This window comes from Equus asinus, chromosome 3, assembly GCF_041296235.1.
Source record: "Equus asinus isolate D_3611 breed Donkey chromosome 3, EquAss-T2T_v2, whole genome shotgun sequence".
NCBI classification, from domain to species: Eukaryota; Metazoa; Chordata; class Mammalia; order Perissodactyla; family Equidae; genus Equus; species Equus asinus.
This window is the reverse complement of record NC_091792.1, coordinates 13735242-13748355: the sequence shown is the minus strand read 5'-3', so window position 1 is coordinate 13748355 and position 13114 is coordinate 13735242. Positions and strand designations below refer to the sequence as shown.

The window sequence follows — 13114 nt, the reverse complement described above, 5'->3', positions numbered from 1 at the left end:
TTTCCCGTTTTTTCCCCTGTGGACGGCACAGTGCTCTTTGTTATTCAGTGTCTCTGTAGCCTTCACAGAGACGTTTTCAGATACAAAGCATCTTCTTTGAAAAACACCACCAAAACTATAATCTCTGGATCTCGGAGATTATCACAACCCACTCTTTCAAATGCTTTCATGTCGACGATGAGAGTTTTGCTACTAAACTTTACTTCTTACTTGGCACAGTTTGTGTGCCGTGTTCGTACGCCACGGGGAGTGTTCTGCAAAAGCCGACTGTAAGGCTTGAGATCTGTGCAGGCCTCAAGTCCGTATGAAAAAAATGGGCAACACGATAGACTCATAAAACGTTAACCAGATTTAGAGTTTCTTGAATCATTTCTGATGGATCTGATGGATGCCACCAAACTGTGACAAGACATGCCGACTCGAGCGATGTGGTTTTCCAACTCCTTAGAGAACTCATCTGCCTTATGATATTGAAAAAATCCACGTAAAGAAAAAAGCCAGAAAGTAGTCAAAATAGATGTCACAGTATTCAGGCGCTAACCCTTGCCTGATCTTTAAAGAAAACCCCTTGAGTAATAGGGATAGTAAGCTGACGTCAACTAAATTCACTTTATTTATGCCGTAAAAAACTTGCCTGTCCAAAAATGTCACTGAAATCTGAATACCTGAACACTTCTGTAAAACTAGAAAGGGACAGTGGCTATACTTAAGACTTTCTCATAAATTTACTGTGGAAAAACGATATACTTTTCACTGTCTTTCCGTTTATTTCAGTTATTTCTTCTTTTAAAAAATTAGCCCAATTTTAAAAGTATTTTGAAAAGTAAGACATGAAGTGCTTTTAAAAGTTTTACAGTAAGTCTCTCATTACCTCTCATAAAATATTTTTGAACTTTTAAAGGAAATAAGGGCAATGGCAGTTAAAAAAGAATGACATATTAGCTGAACTTTCATTGAATAAAATATTTATTGAGACCATATCCAATAAAAGGCTTCCATTACTGAGTAGTCCATCACCCAAGGATAGGATTTGCTCAGCCACTTAAACCTGACTGAGTTGCTCAGTTCAGCTTGTCTTTGTGTCTTGGATGGTATCACGTGGACTTCCTTAATACAGGCTGCTTGATGACAAAGGCCACCTCAGCTAAGTGTAAGGTATGGCAACTGAAAAAGCTTTTATGATTTGAAGCTGCATCAATAGAAAGCATGCCCAGATCATGGGTCAGAATAGTCCTTGGTGTGCTGTATTCTGTCCCATGTTAAGAGAGCTTTGACAAATTAGTGCTCGTCCCTAAGAGGACAACCGGGATGGTGAAGGAAGTTAAAATCACATAGACAAGGAAAACGTTATTTGTCTTGTAGAAGAGAAAACGGAGGAGAGACTGCCACCTTCAGAAATTCGAAGACTCTACTGTGAGCCTCAGTTTCCTAATGCTTTATGTTTGCATAATATCCATTGGTATACAGAACTGTCATGGGTTTTATTCCTTTTGATGCTTGCACAGCTTCTGTGAGGTCGCAGGGCAGAGACTGTCGTCCCCATTTTAGAGGTCAGGAGACTGCGCCTCAGCTGAGTGAGGAAATGACTCACTCAAAGTGATACAGTCAGGGCTTGGATGACACGTGGATATAAACCAGATTATCAAGGTTAATCAACACCTTTTTTTTTTTTGCTGAGGAAGATTATCCCTAAGCTAATATCCATTGCCAAGCCTCCTCTTTTTTTGCTTGAGGAAGATTGTTGCTGAGCTAACAACTGTGCCAGTCTTCCTCTATTTTGTATGTGAGACACTGCCACAGCATGGCTTGATGAGCAGTGTGTAGGTCTGTGCCCAGGATCTGGGCCTGTGAACCCAGGCTGCTGAAGTAGAACATGTGGAACTTTAACCACTCGGTCACAGGGCTGGGCGCAATCAACACATTTTTGATTCTTAGTCCAGCATTTTTTTTTTTTTTAAAGATTTTATTTTTTCCTTTTTCTCCCCAAAGCCCCCCGGTACATAGTTGTATATTCTTCATTGTGGGTCCTTCTAGTTGTGGCATGTGGGATGCTGCCTCAGCGTGGTTTGATGAGCAGTGCCATGTCTGCGCCCAGGATTCGAACCAATGAAACACTGGGCCGCCTGCAGCAGAATGTGTGAACTTAACCACTCAGCCACGGGGCCAGCCCCTTAGTCCAGCATTTGTATCCATTCCAGAATGCCTTCCTGAGGTTCATTTCAGCTTGAATATGTAATGAAAAAGAGACTATTTTTCTCGTCAGTCTTTTTACCTAACTTCGTGTGTATATTTTGGGTGCTTGTCAGTAAAGAGACAAGGATCTGTAAGAGCCTGTGTTTTCTCTCCCTCTGCTTTCTCATCTGAAGGCCGGGGAATCCCTGGGTCTAATATATCCTATTATTAGATAGTATCGGGGGGAGGATATACAAGCAGATACGTTTCAGTGATGTGTATGTATGTGGGGAGGGTGTGTTTATAACCACCAAAGCGAGCAAGAATTTTAGACAGAATCCTTTGAAAAATCAAAAGGAACAAACAACCTGCCCTTTGCTTGGAAACTATAAATCACTACAGTTTCCTAGAGATGATCCTTGCTGATTTCTGAAAGTGTCTGTCCCTTTGATTTAAATCTCACAGCAGTGTGCTATCAGAGTGGATTGCTTGAGCACACTTGGTTTTTTGTGCTCCCAAAGATCTCCTGAAGTCTGGTGAATTCAACACCAAAGGCAAGGCACCTGGCCTTCTTCGGTTGACGACAATTGCAGGAAGAATGCCTGTAATTTAAATACAAAAATATGATGACATTTTATACTCTAAAGACATCTTTACTCTAAATCTTAGTGCTTAAAACTGCCTTGGAGGGGCCAGCCCCGTGTCACAGCGGGTAAGCGTGCATATTCTGCTTCTCGGTGGCCTGGGGTTCACCGGTTCGGATCCCGGGTGTGGACATGGCATGCCTGGCAAGCCGTGCTGTGGTAGGTGTCCCACATATAAAGTAGAGGAAGATGGGCATGGATGTTAGCTCAGGGCCAGGCTTCCTCAGCGAAAAAAGAAAAAAAAAAAAAAGAGGAGGACTGGCAGTAGTTAGCTCAGGGCTAATCTTCCTCCAAAAAAAAAAAAACTACCTTTGAAAAGTCTTGTTGACAAAAAGAGAAATATATTTTCTTTAAGAAATAAATCCTGCAATGTAACATATTGTGACTTCTTATTAAGGACATTATTGCTACCTTTTTTGGAACTGATGATATTTCACTGCATTAAATTTCACCATATGTTAAATAAAATTCTATGGGTTACATTGCACCACATCCGGGAACAAATCTGTCTCATTAGCTTTGCCCTGGAAACCCTGATGGCCTGTATGTAGTGAGGGAAGAATTGCTTGGGCATTCAAAATGATTGAACAGAAATAATAAAGTAACATTGTAAACCCCTCTCCTGTGAAAATTAACCCTCCAAATAATAAAGAAGCTTCTCTATCTATAGTGGGCCCAATTAACAAAGAAAATATTTAGGGGCCGGCCCGGTGGTGCAGCGGTTAAGTCTGCACGTTTCGCTTCAGTGGCCTGGGGTTCGCTGGTTCAGATCCTGGGTGTGGACATGGCACTGCTTGGCACACCATGCTGTGGTAGGCGTCCCACATATAAAGTAGAGGAAAATGGGCACGGATGTTAGCTGAGGGCCAGTCTTCCTCAGCAAAAAGAGGAGGAGTGGCAGCAGTTAGCTCAGGGCTAATCTTCCTCAAAAAAAAAAAAGAAAATATTTAAATTTAGGGGAAGAAAATTTGTATTGATGACCTATTTCCAGTTTTTTTCTTTCACTTTCACATGAGGGTTTTCTGGTATTGAGCTGAGTCTTTTTGTGATCCCCTCTGTCCTTGATGGGCTGGGAGGACAGAATCTACTGTGACTTATATGCAATCCTGCTAATCTGGACTCTGGACAAAGTGACAGATCCATGGTGCCACATTCTCTCGGACACTTGAAAAGTGGTGTTGTAGCGTTTAACAGGGACAAGAACCTGCCGGGTTTCCACACCGTGATCATTTTCATTTAATATGAAGTAGCAAAGTCACAGAGATGTGAACGACTATTGAAGCGTAAAGGTTTTCATTTTCACATGAGGGTTTCATTCCATTTCCCCGTTTAGCTAGCTTTTTTGTGTGTAACTAACTGGCTTAGGAAGGCTGTGGAAATCAGAGTTTGGAATTAATATGGTTTTGACTGCAAGATGACAGTGTTGACTTCATTATAGGCCCCAGGTATGCGGAAGACGATCCTCAGGGGGACAGTATCCAATATACTTCATTTGCATGAAAATTCAGATGGAAGAAGATGGTATTTGGAAGACTAGTTTTGACAGAAAAAAAATATACACTTTGGCTGCAAAGATTAGTTAGATGCTGGAACGTGATACGAATGAATTTTGAATCTTCTTTATTCATTAGACTTTAAAAATGCTCAATTTATTACCTCAAGGCTCAGTATCAAATTGAAATAGACAAATGAAGACTTTAATAATAGCCATCTGTCTGAAGTTGTTTTGATTTGGTTTCTCTGGGAAGAGGAAGGATGGGTTAGATTATCTTTGCATGTCTCTTCTAGACACTTCAGTGAAGAGAATGCTGTGCTTAGGATAGGAAGATCAGTCAGGGAACCAGAATCTAACAGCTTTACTGAGTGTTGGAGACTGGGGTGGTGCAGTAAGGAAACCACCGGCCACTCGAGAGTTGGAGAAAACAGGTAGCCAGCAAAGGCTGTGTAGGAACTTAAAAGTCCTTTGGGTAAGGGAGTTTAGAATAAAATGAATGAGCAGTGGCTCTGTTAATGAACAAAAAAGTTATTTCAAATATGAATGTATAGGCAACTAGAGTATACTGCTGCCTGTGATAGCGATGTTATGAGAATATAAGTAGGTAAATCAGTTTGTAAATTTGGATGTATTGAACGTGACAATTTCATAAAGATTTCAGTGTAAAATTGAATCGTGCATTTCTTTGAAGCTGGAATACGGTGTGAGAAGGTAATAGATAACCAGAAAGCGCCTACATCTAATGGACAGGGAAGGACAATGGGACATTAATGCTGAGTAGTTGGACATAGTTGGAGCCAAAGGGCCTGGGAAAAGGCTGAAATGCACAGCGAAGAAACAGTGCCCCCGGTACGTGTGCCTCCGGTAATAAGCCAAGAGACATCTTTGTTATGTTTCACGTCTTTGAAGAAAGAATTCCAAATGTCAGACACATCTGATATCTATTGTACTTCAGACTGGCTAACAGACGTATGACGGAGGCTGTTAGCTAGTTTCTGTAAGTAGTGTTGTCTTCTCAAATGGAGACGTGTGGGCTTTCCCCACAGAAAATTAGTTGGATTGTGCCAATTTCAACAACAGTTGTAGATTTTCAATTTCAGTTCTGAGAAGGATTCTCTTTCAAGTGTCTAATGTCTTTGCTACCTGCTCAGTTTAATTTAGTTGGTCGTTAATATAAATAGTTTTGTTAGTGTAGCTATGGAGGAAACTGGAAAGGAGACTTTATACCCAAATATTGAAGATTATTTATTTACTCTGCTTAGAGAAATGTGGACTGGTGTCCTCTTTGAGGAGAGGCGTCCAGGGTCCTTTCTCTCTATCATGGCAGCGCTGCTGGACGTCTGTGCCATGACCCAGCGGGCACCCAGGCTTCTGAGCAGAGGGTGGGCAGGACAATTCCCGAGCACCTCCCAAAGCAGATCTTCTCAGCCTGAGTTTGTTATTTAGTGACAAGTATTACAAATGCTCATCGCTTCACACCTAAACATGGGACATAGAAAGATTAGTTATATGTTAGTTATAGTCCTAAATTTGTTTTTTGGCAATTACAATACCAAAAATTAAATTCCTGCTTCCCAATGATAGTCTGGCATTTCATTAGATTTTTATTGGGCGTTGAAGGAAACAAGAATTGTTTGAGAAGCATGGTAGTATATAAGACAGTAGGAGCAGGCTAAATGTATTTTTTTGTAGACACTGGGTGTTAGAATCTTGAAATGTCAGTCTTTGCAGTACATGTAGCAGATGTTTTTATATAACAGCTTTTTGAGTAACTTGACCTCTGTGGATGGCTTCCTGGTCTGTATGGCGGTGGGTGATCTGCCCTGTGCCTGTTTGTCTTATCTTAATGCCCACCATTTTCTCGGTTGCTCCTTCTGTTCCAGCCCCATGGCCTTGCTGTTCCTTGAACAGACCTAATTTGTTTCCACCTCAGGGCCTTTCTACTTGCGTTTTCCTTGCTGCTCCCTCTGCCTAGAAACACTCTTTCCTCAGCTGTCCACTGGCCTGTACCCTCCCTCCCTTTGGAACTCTTCTCACCTCCCCTCATCAGGGAGGCGCTGCCTGACCACCTCCTCTGAGACAGCCCGTCTCTCCTTGAACCGAACTCACTGGTTTTGTCTCCTGGTGAGTTCAGAGCTAAAAAGCACAACCAAGGCAGAAGTAGGTGAAGAAGAGGTTTATTGCTTGCACAAACAGTGGAGGACACCGGGGATAGCTGCCAAAGCAGCATCTCCCCGAGGTCAGTGCCAACGGAGACTTTATACACAAGCGAGCAGAGCATAGCAGGTTTATTTGTAATAAGCGCGTAACAACTGTACTCTTTTAAGGCACATGCGTAGCAGGTAAACATGTTATTACATACATCTAATCATCTAAAAATGGCTTTTTAGACCCTCCTAGAGGAAGAGAATTTAAGATGCTAATGAGTTAAGGTAACTTTAGGATGCTTGGTGCTGGAACAATTTGGGGAGTCCTGCAAAGATGTGAGTTTCTCTTCAAAACAGCAACATCTGCAAAACGGGGACATCAATTTATGCAAAACAGAACACATAGTTTCTCTTTGACTGCAAAACGCTGGACAGACTATGTTAGTTGTTAACTAGATCCTCAGTAACCCTTTCTTTGCCTGGTTCCCTGGTCACATCCTCGCTCTGTGTCCTCCTAGTGCTAGATCCTCAGTAACCCTTTCTTTGCCTGGTTCCCTGGTCACATCCTCGCTCTGTGTCCTCCTAGTGCTTTAGTTGTCTTCAAGCGCTTAGCTTTACTTGAATTTCTCTTCTATGCTTTTTTTTCTTTTTATTCTTAAGTGTTGTGACATCAGGCTTCATCCATCTCATTCGCTGAAAGGGTCCCAGTGCCTTAAGCAGTATCTGGCACACGGTAGGGACTTCGTAAGTATTTGTTGAGTGAATGAACGATTGTCCAAATGTATCATGAAAATACATACCTCATTAGGCTGGTTGTGCTTTATTTTATAAAATAAGATTTTGGAAATCTGGAATTTGTTTTTCCCCAACTCAGGTCTGCGAAGGTGAATTTGTAGTCGGTACATTTGTGTCAGTTGGTGTTGGAGATGTGGAGTGCTGATCACTCATTCCTTCTCCTCTCCTCTCCTGGGTTGCACTTGAATATAAACACAAAATTAGTGTTGGATAGAGATTGGTATATGTTTTATTAAGCTGAGCAAGTACCCAGTACCCTACAGCACAGGGGTTCTAGAGATGCTCGATTCAAAGCAGCTTGGATTCAAGAGTGTCCAGTGGTGACCTGCTCCTTTGGCAGTTACCCCCTCCCTTGAATTGAAAGTTGAGTAGATCTGACCAGGAGGGCTTAGGGCATGAAACAAGAGGCAGAGAGCCCACTGTTGTTCACAGCAAGCCATGAGCAGACCATGAAAAGACAAAGTGGATTATATTCATCCACTAGATAAAATGGGAAATTGTGGCTCATTGGGTGTCAGATTCCACTGGATAGATTGGCAAATTCTCCTCACATGGAAAGGACTCGATAAGCAGGTGGAGAGGGAAGTTGAAAGGATTGTTCCAGCTCCACCCCCTTTAATTGGAGAACAGTGCTGCCTTCTCTGTGGAAGAAAGGGCACGAGTTGCCGTTATGGTTATCCCCTGAACAATTGCAGTTTAACACATAGATTAAAAAATTTATATGCAAAGAAATAATTTTCGCCAGTAAAGAGCGATCAGCACAGGTTGTTTCTGGGAGTTGGTCATAATTGTGAGTCGTCTAGCCATCTGCCACATGAAATAGTAGGGTCTAAGGGGAAGAATGGATGTTAATCCAGCATCTATTCAACCCTATTAATAAGAAAGGTCTATGCTTATGAAAAATATCATGTTCTAGCCTGGAGATTTTTAGAATGGCCAATCCTGACTTCAAGTACAAATTCAGGAGCCTTTTATGTTGCAGGTTCGTGGGAGTAAGGGAGAAGTTCTGTACATTTTGGATGCTACCAACCCACGACACTCCAACTGGCTTCGCTTCGTTCACGAGGCACCATCTCAGGAGCAGAAGAACTTGGCTGCCATTCAAGTGAGCTTACCTGCTGCCTATTAGTTACTAGTATGATGCTGCTTATTATTCTTGTTGCTCTGTGAGGGGAGTGAACTAATTTGTAACTGTACTCTGTGTTTTAAATTTACTTCCCAACGACCTGCTTCAAATAACAGTAACTAAATCATAAAAGCAGAGAAATCTCATCTAGTCAGTATATTCAGGACAGGGTGGGCCTCACTGTAAATTGACACCAGATCACTCACTTTACGAGAATTCTTGAGGGCATGAATTACATGATCTGATATTGTCCTGGGCAGGTCTTGCTTTCAAGTCCTTTTAATACATTCAGTGAAGGTTTATTGATTTTTTTTTGTTTGATGGTTTATTTGGCTCATCACACAATATTCTGTGTTACTGATTGGGAAAGGCTTCACGGAGAAAGTTTATGTGGGTGTATCCTCATGACTAGACTTTGAGCTTCTTGAGGGTGGTGTATTAGTCACGGCCTCCACAGAAACAGATCCAGCAGAATCTATCTATCTATCTCTATCTATATCTGTATCTATATCTATAGAGACAGAGACAGTGGGGCAGAGACACACAGAGAGATTTATTATAAGAAGTTGGTTCATGCAGTTATGGAGGCTGGCAAGTCCAAAATCTGCAGAGCCTATGGTCCCACCTTGAGTTCAAAGGCCACAGCTACTGTAGAATAAGGAAGAGCTGATGTACTAGTTCGAGGCTGAGGACTGGAAGGCTGCTGTAGAACCAGGAAGAACCGATGTCCTACTTCAAAGGCTGTCAGGCTCAAGAGCAGATGTTCCAGTTTGAAGGCCATTAGGCAGCAAAATTCTCTCTTACTCAGGAAAGGGTCATCCTTTTGTTCTATTCAGGCCTTCAACTGATTGGACAAGGCCCACCCACATTGTGGAGGACAATCTGCTTTACTCAAGTCTGTCTATTTAAATGTTAATATCATGCAAAAACACTCTCACAGAAGCACCCAAAATACTGTTTGAACAGCTATCTGGGCACCCCATGGCCCAGAGAAGTTGACATATAAAATTGACCATCCCAGGTGGGAACCATATTTTATTGAATTCTGTATCCTAGTATAGTGCTGCACATAACGTTAAGTTCTGATGTAAACGATGAGTTGAACTTAGATTATCCCTCAGTGGAAATTAGGGCAAGAAGAGAAAAAGTTAAGGCAATAAGTTTTTAGAGGGGCCCTATAATTAAAAGTCATTGATCAGATGATTAAGAAAATAGAGAAACATTGCATTCTGTCAGGGAAGTGACTGATCCCATGTGAAAACCGAACTCCTGGATCCGAAACTGCAGAAAAGAAAGCCAAGCTATGATTGGCAGAAGCAAGAGGGGAGGGAAGAGAATAAGAGAACTAACATTTTGAGTATTAACCATGTACATTGTTCTAGAAGCATCATATACATCATGTCATTTATTCATAAAAACTCTGAGAGTTTAATAATTTGTTGAGGGTTATGCTGATTTCACTCAATTCTGAGTACAAAACCAACACTGGCAAGAAAGAAAATGCACTGAATTAGGTTTTAAAGCAATCAGAAAAGAGTTGTCTAGAATATTCCATTTCCTGGTGTTATTAGCTAACGAAACTTTTTCAGTACAAGTAAGTATTGGATGACCAATGTGATTACTGTCTCTTTTTGTATGGATAAATGAGAGATGACTCTTACCAAAAGGCTGGGTTGGGATGGAAAATAGAATCTTTTGGCAATTAGAGATAATTCAAGGCACTTTTTTGATTATTCATGATGTGCCTTGATCCAACTACAAAGTTAAACTGGTCTTTTTTTCTGTTTGTGTAGACATGAAATTTTTTTCAAGTATTTTATATTTTTTCATGGTTTCGTGAGACAAACTCATCTACAGGATCTTCAGTTATGTGACAATTTTAATTTACAGACTCAGTTTGAGTGTTTCTTTGTAAATGTTGCCAATATCAAAATTGCCTGTAGAATCATGAGCTGTACTTTAGGCAAATCTATTGTTTTGTAGGTTCTTCATTATTGTGTTTTACAGGATATTATTCTGTTTAAACTAGATTCTTTTCTCCATGTACTTAAATAATGATTTTAAGCTTTCCTCAAAATCCTTTACTTTGAGAAGTTCCTTCTTACTGGGTGTTATTTCTGAAGTATCAGTGGCTCTCTATTTGCCCCGACTTTGCAGGCGTTATATGCTCAGCTTTGAGTTTTGCCTCAGACACTCTCAGGTCATCCTCGTCTAGGAGTTCTTTTAACTGTACGTTTGCTTATAATGCTCTCTATGGTTATCTAAGTGTTTCTCTCCATCTTTTACTGCCCACATTTGCTATTCTGTGCTCTATGTGTTTCGTCATATTATAGCCCCCTACACTTCTTTTTTTTTTTTCAAATTTTTTTTGAGGAAGATTAGCCCTGAGGTAACTTTACTGCTAATCCTCCTCTTTTTGCTGAGGAAGACTGGCCCTGAGCTAACATCCGTGCCCATCTTCCTCTACTTTATATGTGGGACGTCTACCACAGCATGGCTTTTGTCAGGTGGTGCCATGTTCTCACCCGGGATCTGAACTGGCAAACCCTGGGCTGCTGAAGTGGAACGTGCAAACTTAACCACTGCGCCACCAGGCCGGTCCCTACACTTCTCTTTTTTAGTCATCACAATTGCTAAGACGTATACAGTTTTTATGTTCATTCTGTGCATTCATTCTAGTGCTTTTCTTCCTCTCTATCTGCTGTGTTTCTTTCCTTGAAAGAAACTAGGAATCTACGGAAGATGACTGTTGCAACTTTGGTACTCCAAGAAATCGTCATTTGACTTCATAACAGGAGGGGAGGTGGGGATGGGGTTAGAACAGGACTCATAAACTAACGAGAGGCTCCGCGAAGTTTCACCTTGAATTTAATTACAATCTGTGTCTGTTCAGAGAGCATACTGAGAGTCTTTCAGGGCAGAAGAGATGACAGTGCCCTTCGTTCCTTTGACTCTACCTTTCCTAGGAGGGGGTCGAGTGCACTGTGACCGTGGTTCTTGCCTTGAGCACAGTGTTGGTCTCTGCTGGGTTCTTTGAGGTAGTGTCTTTCTTATTTGAACAGTAGCTGGAGTCGCACAGTGCTCAGGGTTCAGAATCACATCTGAGCTAGGGGCGGAGAGCATAATTGTTGGGTCACATGGTTGACAGTGATGTCAGCCTTCTCATTGGTTGGGATAATCTCCTGAGGTTTGTATTCCAAAAACATTGAGCTGGTAAGGGAAGATCATAATGTTTCCTGCATAACATTATGAATCACTTGCATTCCAACTTGCATCTGAAATTTGGGGTATTCAGGAAATTTTTTATTTGAGCTGTATGTCCCAGGAGTGAGTAAATGAGAAACATTTGTGGCTATGTGGCTTGCTTGGTGGAAAACGTCAATACTTGGTCCAATTTTTTGGACAAGGGATTAAGAATTTGAGGTCTGTTTTGGCAAAAGATTGCAACTCCTTCTCAGAGACGTGATTATATTTCTAGTTTTGCAATTTATTTGATTTTGGAAAATTTGCTTTGGAAATGATAATTTAAGTATCTGAATTATTGAAGAAGGATCTCGTAAGCAAACAATTCTTCCCACATGCACACATTTCAGAATAATCATTTGAACTGTATTTTCAAACTTGTGAAAAATATTTCCAAATAAACCAGAAAATTCTAAATGTGAAAGATGTGGCTTAAAATGAATAAACAGAATTCTTAAGCTCTGTAAGAAATGGGTGATTCTTATTAAATGTTAATTTTGTTACACTAAAGGAAAAATATATCTTGTAAAATTTAAAAAAATATTTGAGCTAAGATGTTTTTCAGACTTTTAAAAATATCTGATCTTTTGATAGAAAACTGTTTAAAATAGAGTTATGTCATTTAAAGTTGAAACTTTGAATTCTTTGGACATTTCAGAGAGAGAGGGTTACAACTCATTTTCTTAAGAACACATTTCCAGTCATATCGTCCCTGGGACTTTTCACAATATGTTATCAACATAACATATGTTGTATGTAAATGAAAAAGGTGATTTGGTGTCCTCAGAAAAAGGAGCATATTGGAAAAGCATTTGGGTCTTGGTCTGCCTTATGAGGGGTGGCAGGCTGTGGGGATGGTCTAAATAAGTTAAGAGGGCCCTGGGCGTTAGGCCCAGCTTATGATAGTAACACAGCTCCGCCCCAATTCCCACGTTGATTTGGTTTCTCCATTACCAGGAGGGCTGTTTTGTTATATATTTGTTCTCCTACCTCTGCCGTGTATGAAGATGGACCCTCTTAGGCAGTCCATCCTGGAGTCTTTCTGGCAACATGTGATGTTTTAATATGGCAGAGCTGGGAGATCAAATGTGGATCTCCAAAGAGAGCAGCAGCTTGGATGTCTTTAAAGCACGAAGAGGACTTTGTCCATTGTCATCAAGCCACCGAGACCCACAATAGGGTTGATGTGAAATTCAAATAGCTGTGGTATAACCAAGCAACCAACAAAAAGAAATATCAGAAGGATTTATCACTGATACCCAAAATTATATTTTCTTCCAATTCTGTTTCTTCTCTATTTCTCTTTTTCCATATCAGATTTATACAAATGGTATTTATACAATATGTTCTAGAATTTGTTACAGAATAGTAAGATGCAATTGTGTAATGATTTTGTTCAATAATACCATAAAAATATCAGTTAAATAACTATCAGATCTTTTAATGGATTATCTTCCAGTGAGGTACATATTTGTCTTTCATTAGGGTAAAA

General features: G+C 40.6%; 1 protein-coding gene across 1 annotated transcript in view; it reads left to right on the top strand.

Moving 5' to 3' along the window:
- Positions 1–13114, top strand: part of PRDM5 (PR/SET domain 5) — a 186024-nt gene that overhangs the window by 55616 nt on the left and 117294 nt on the right. Inside the window, 1 exon segment of the mRNA XM_070504691.1 lies at positions 8236–8358. Within this exon segment, the coding sequence (XP_070360792.1) occupies positions 8236–8358 (123 nt within the window).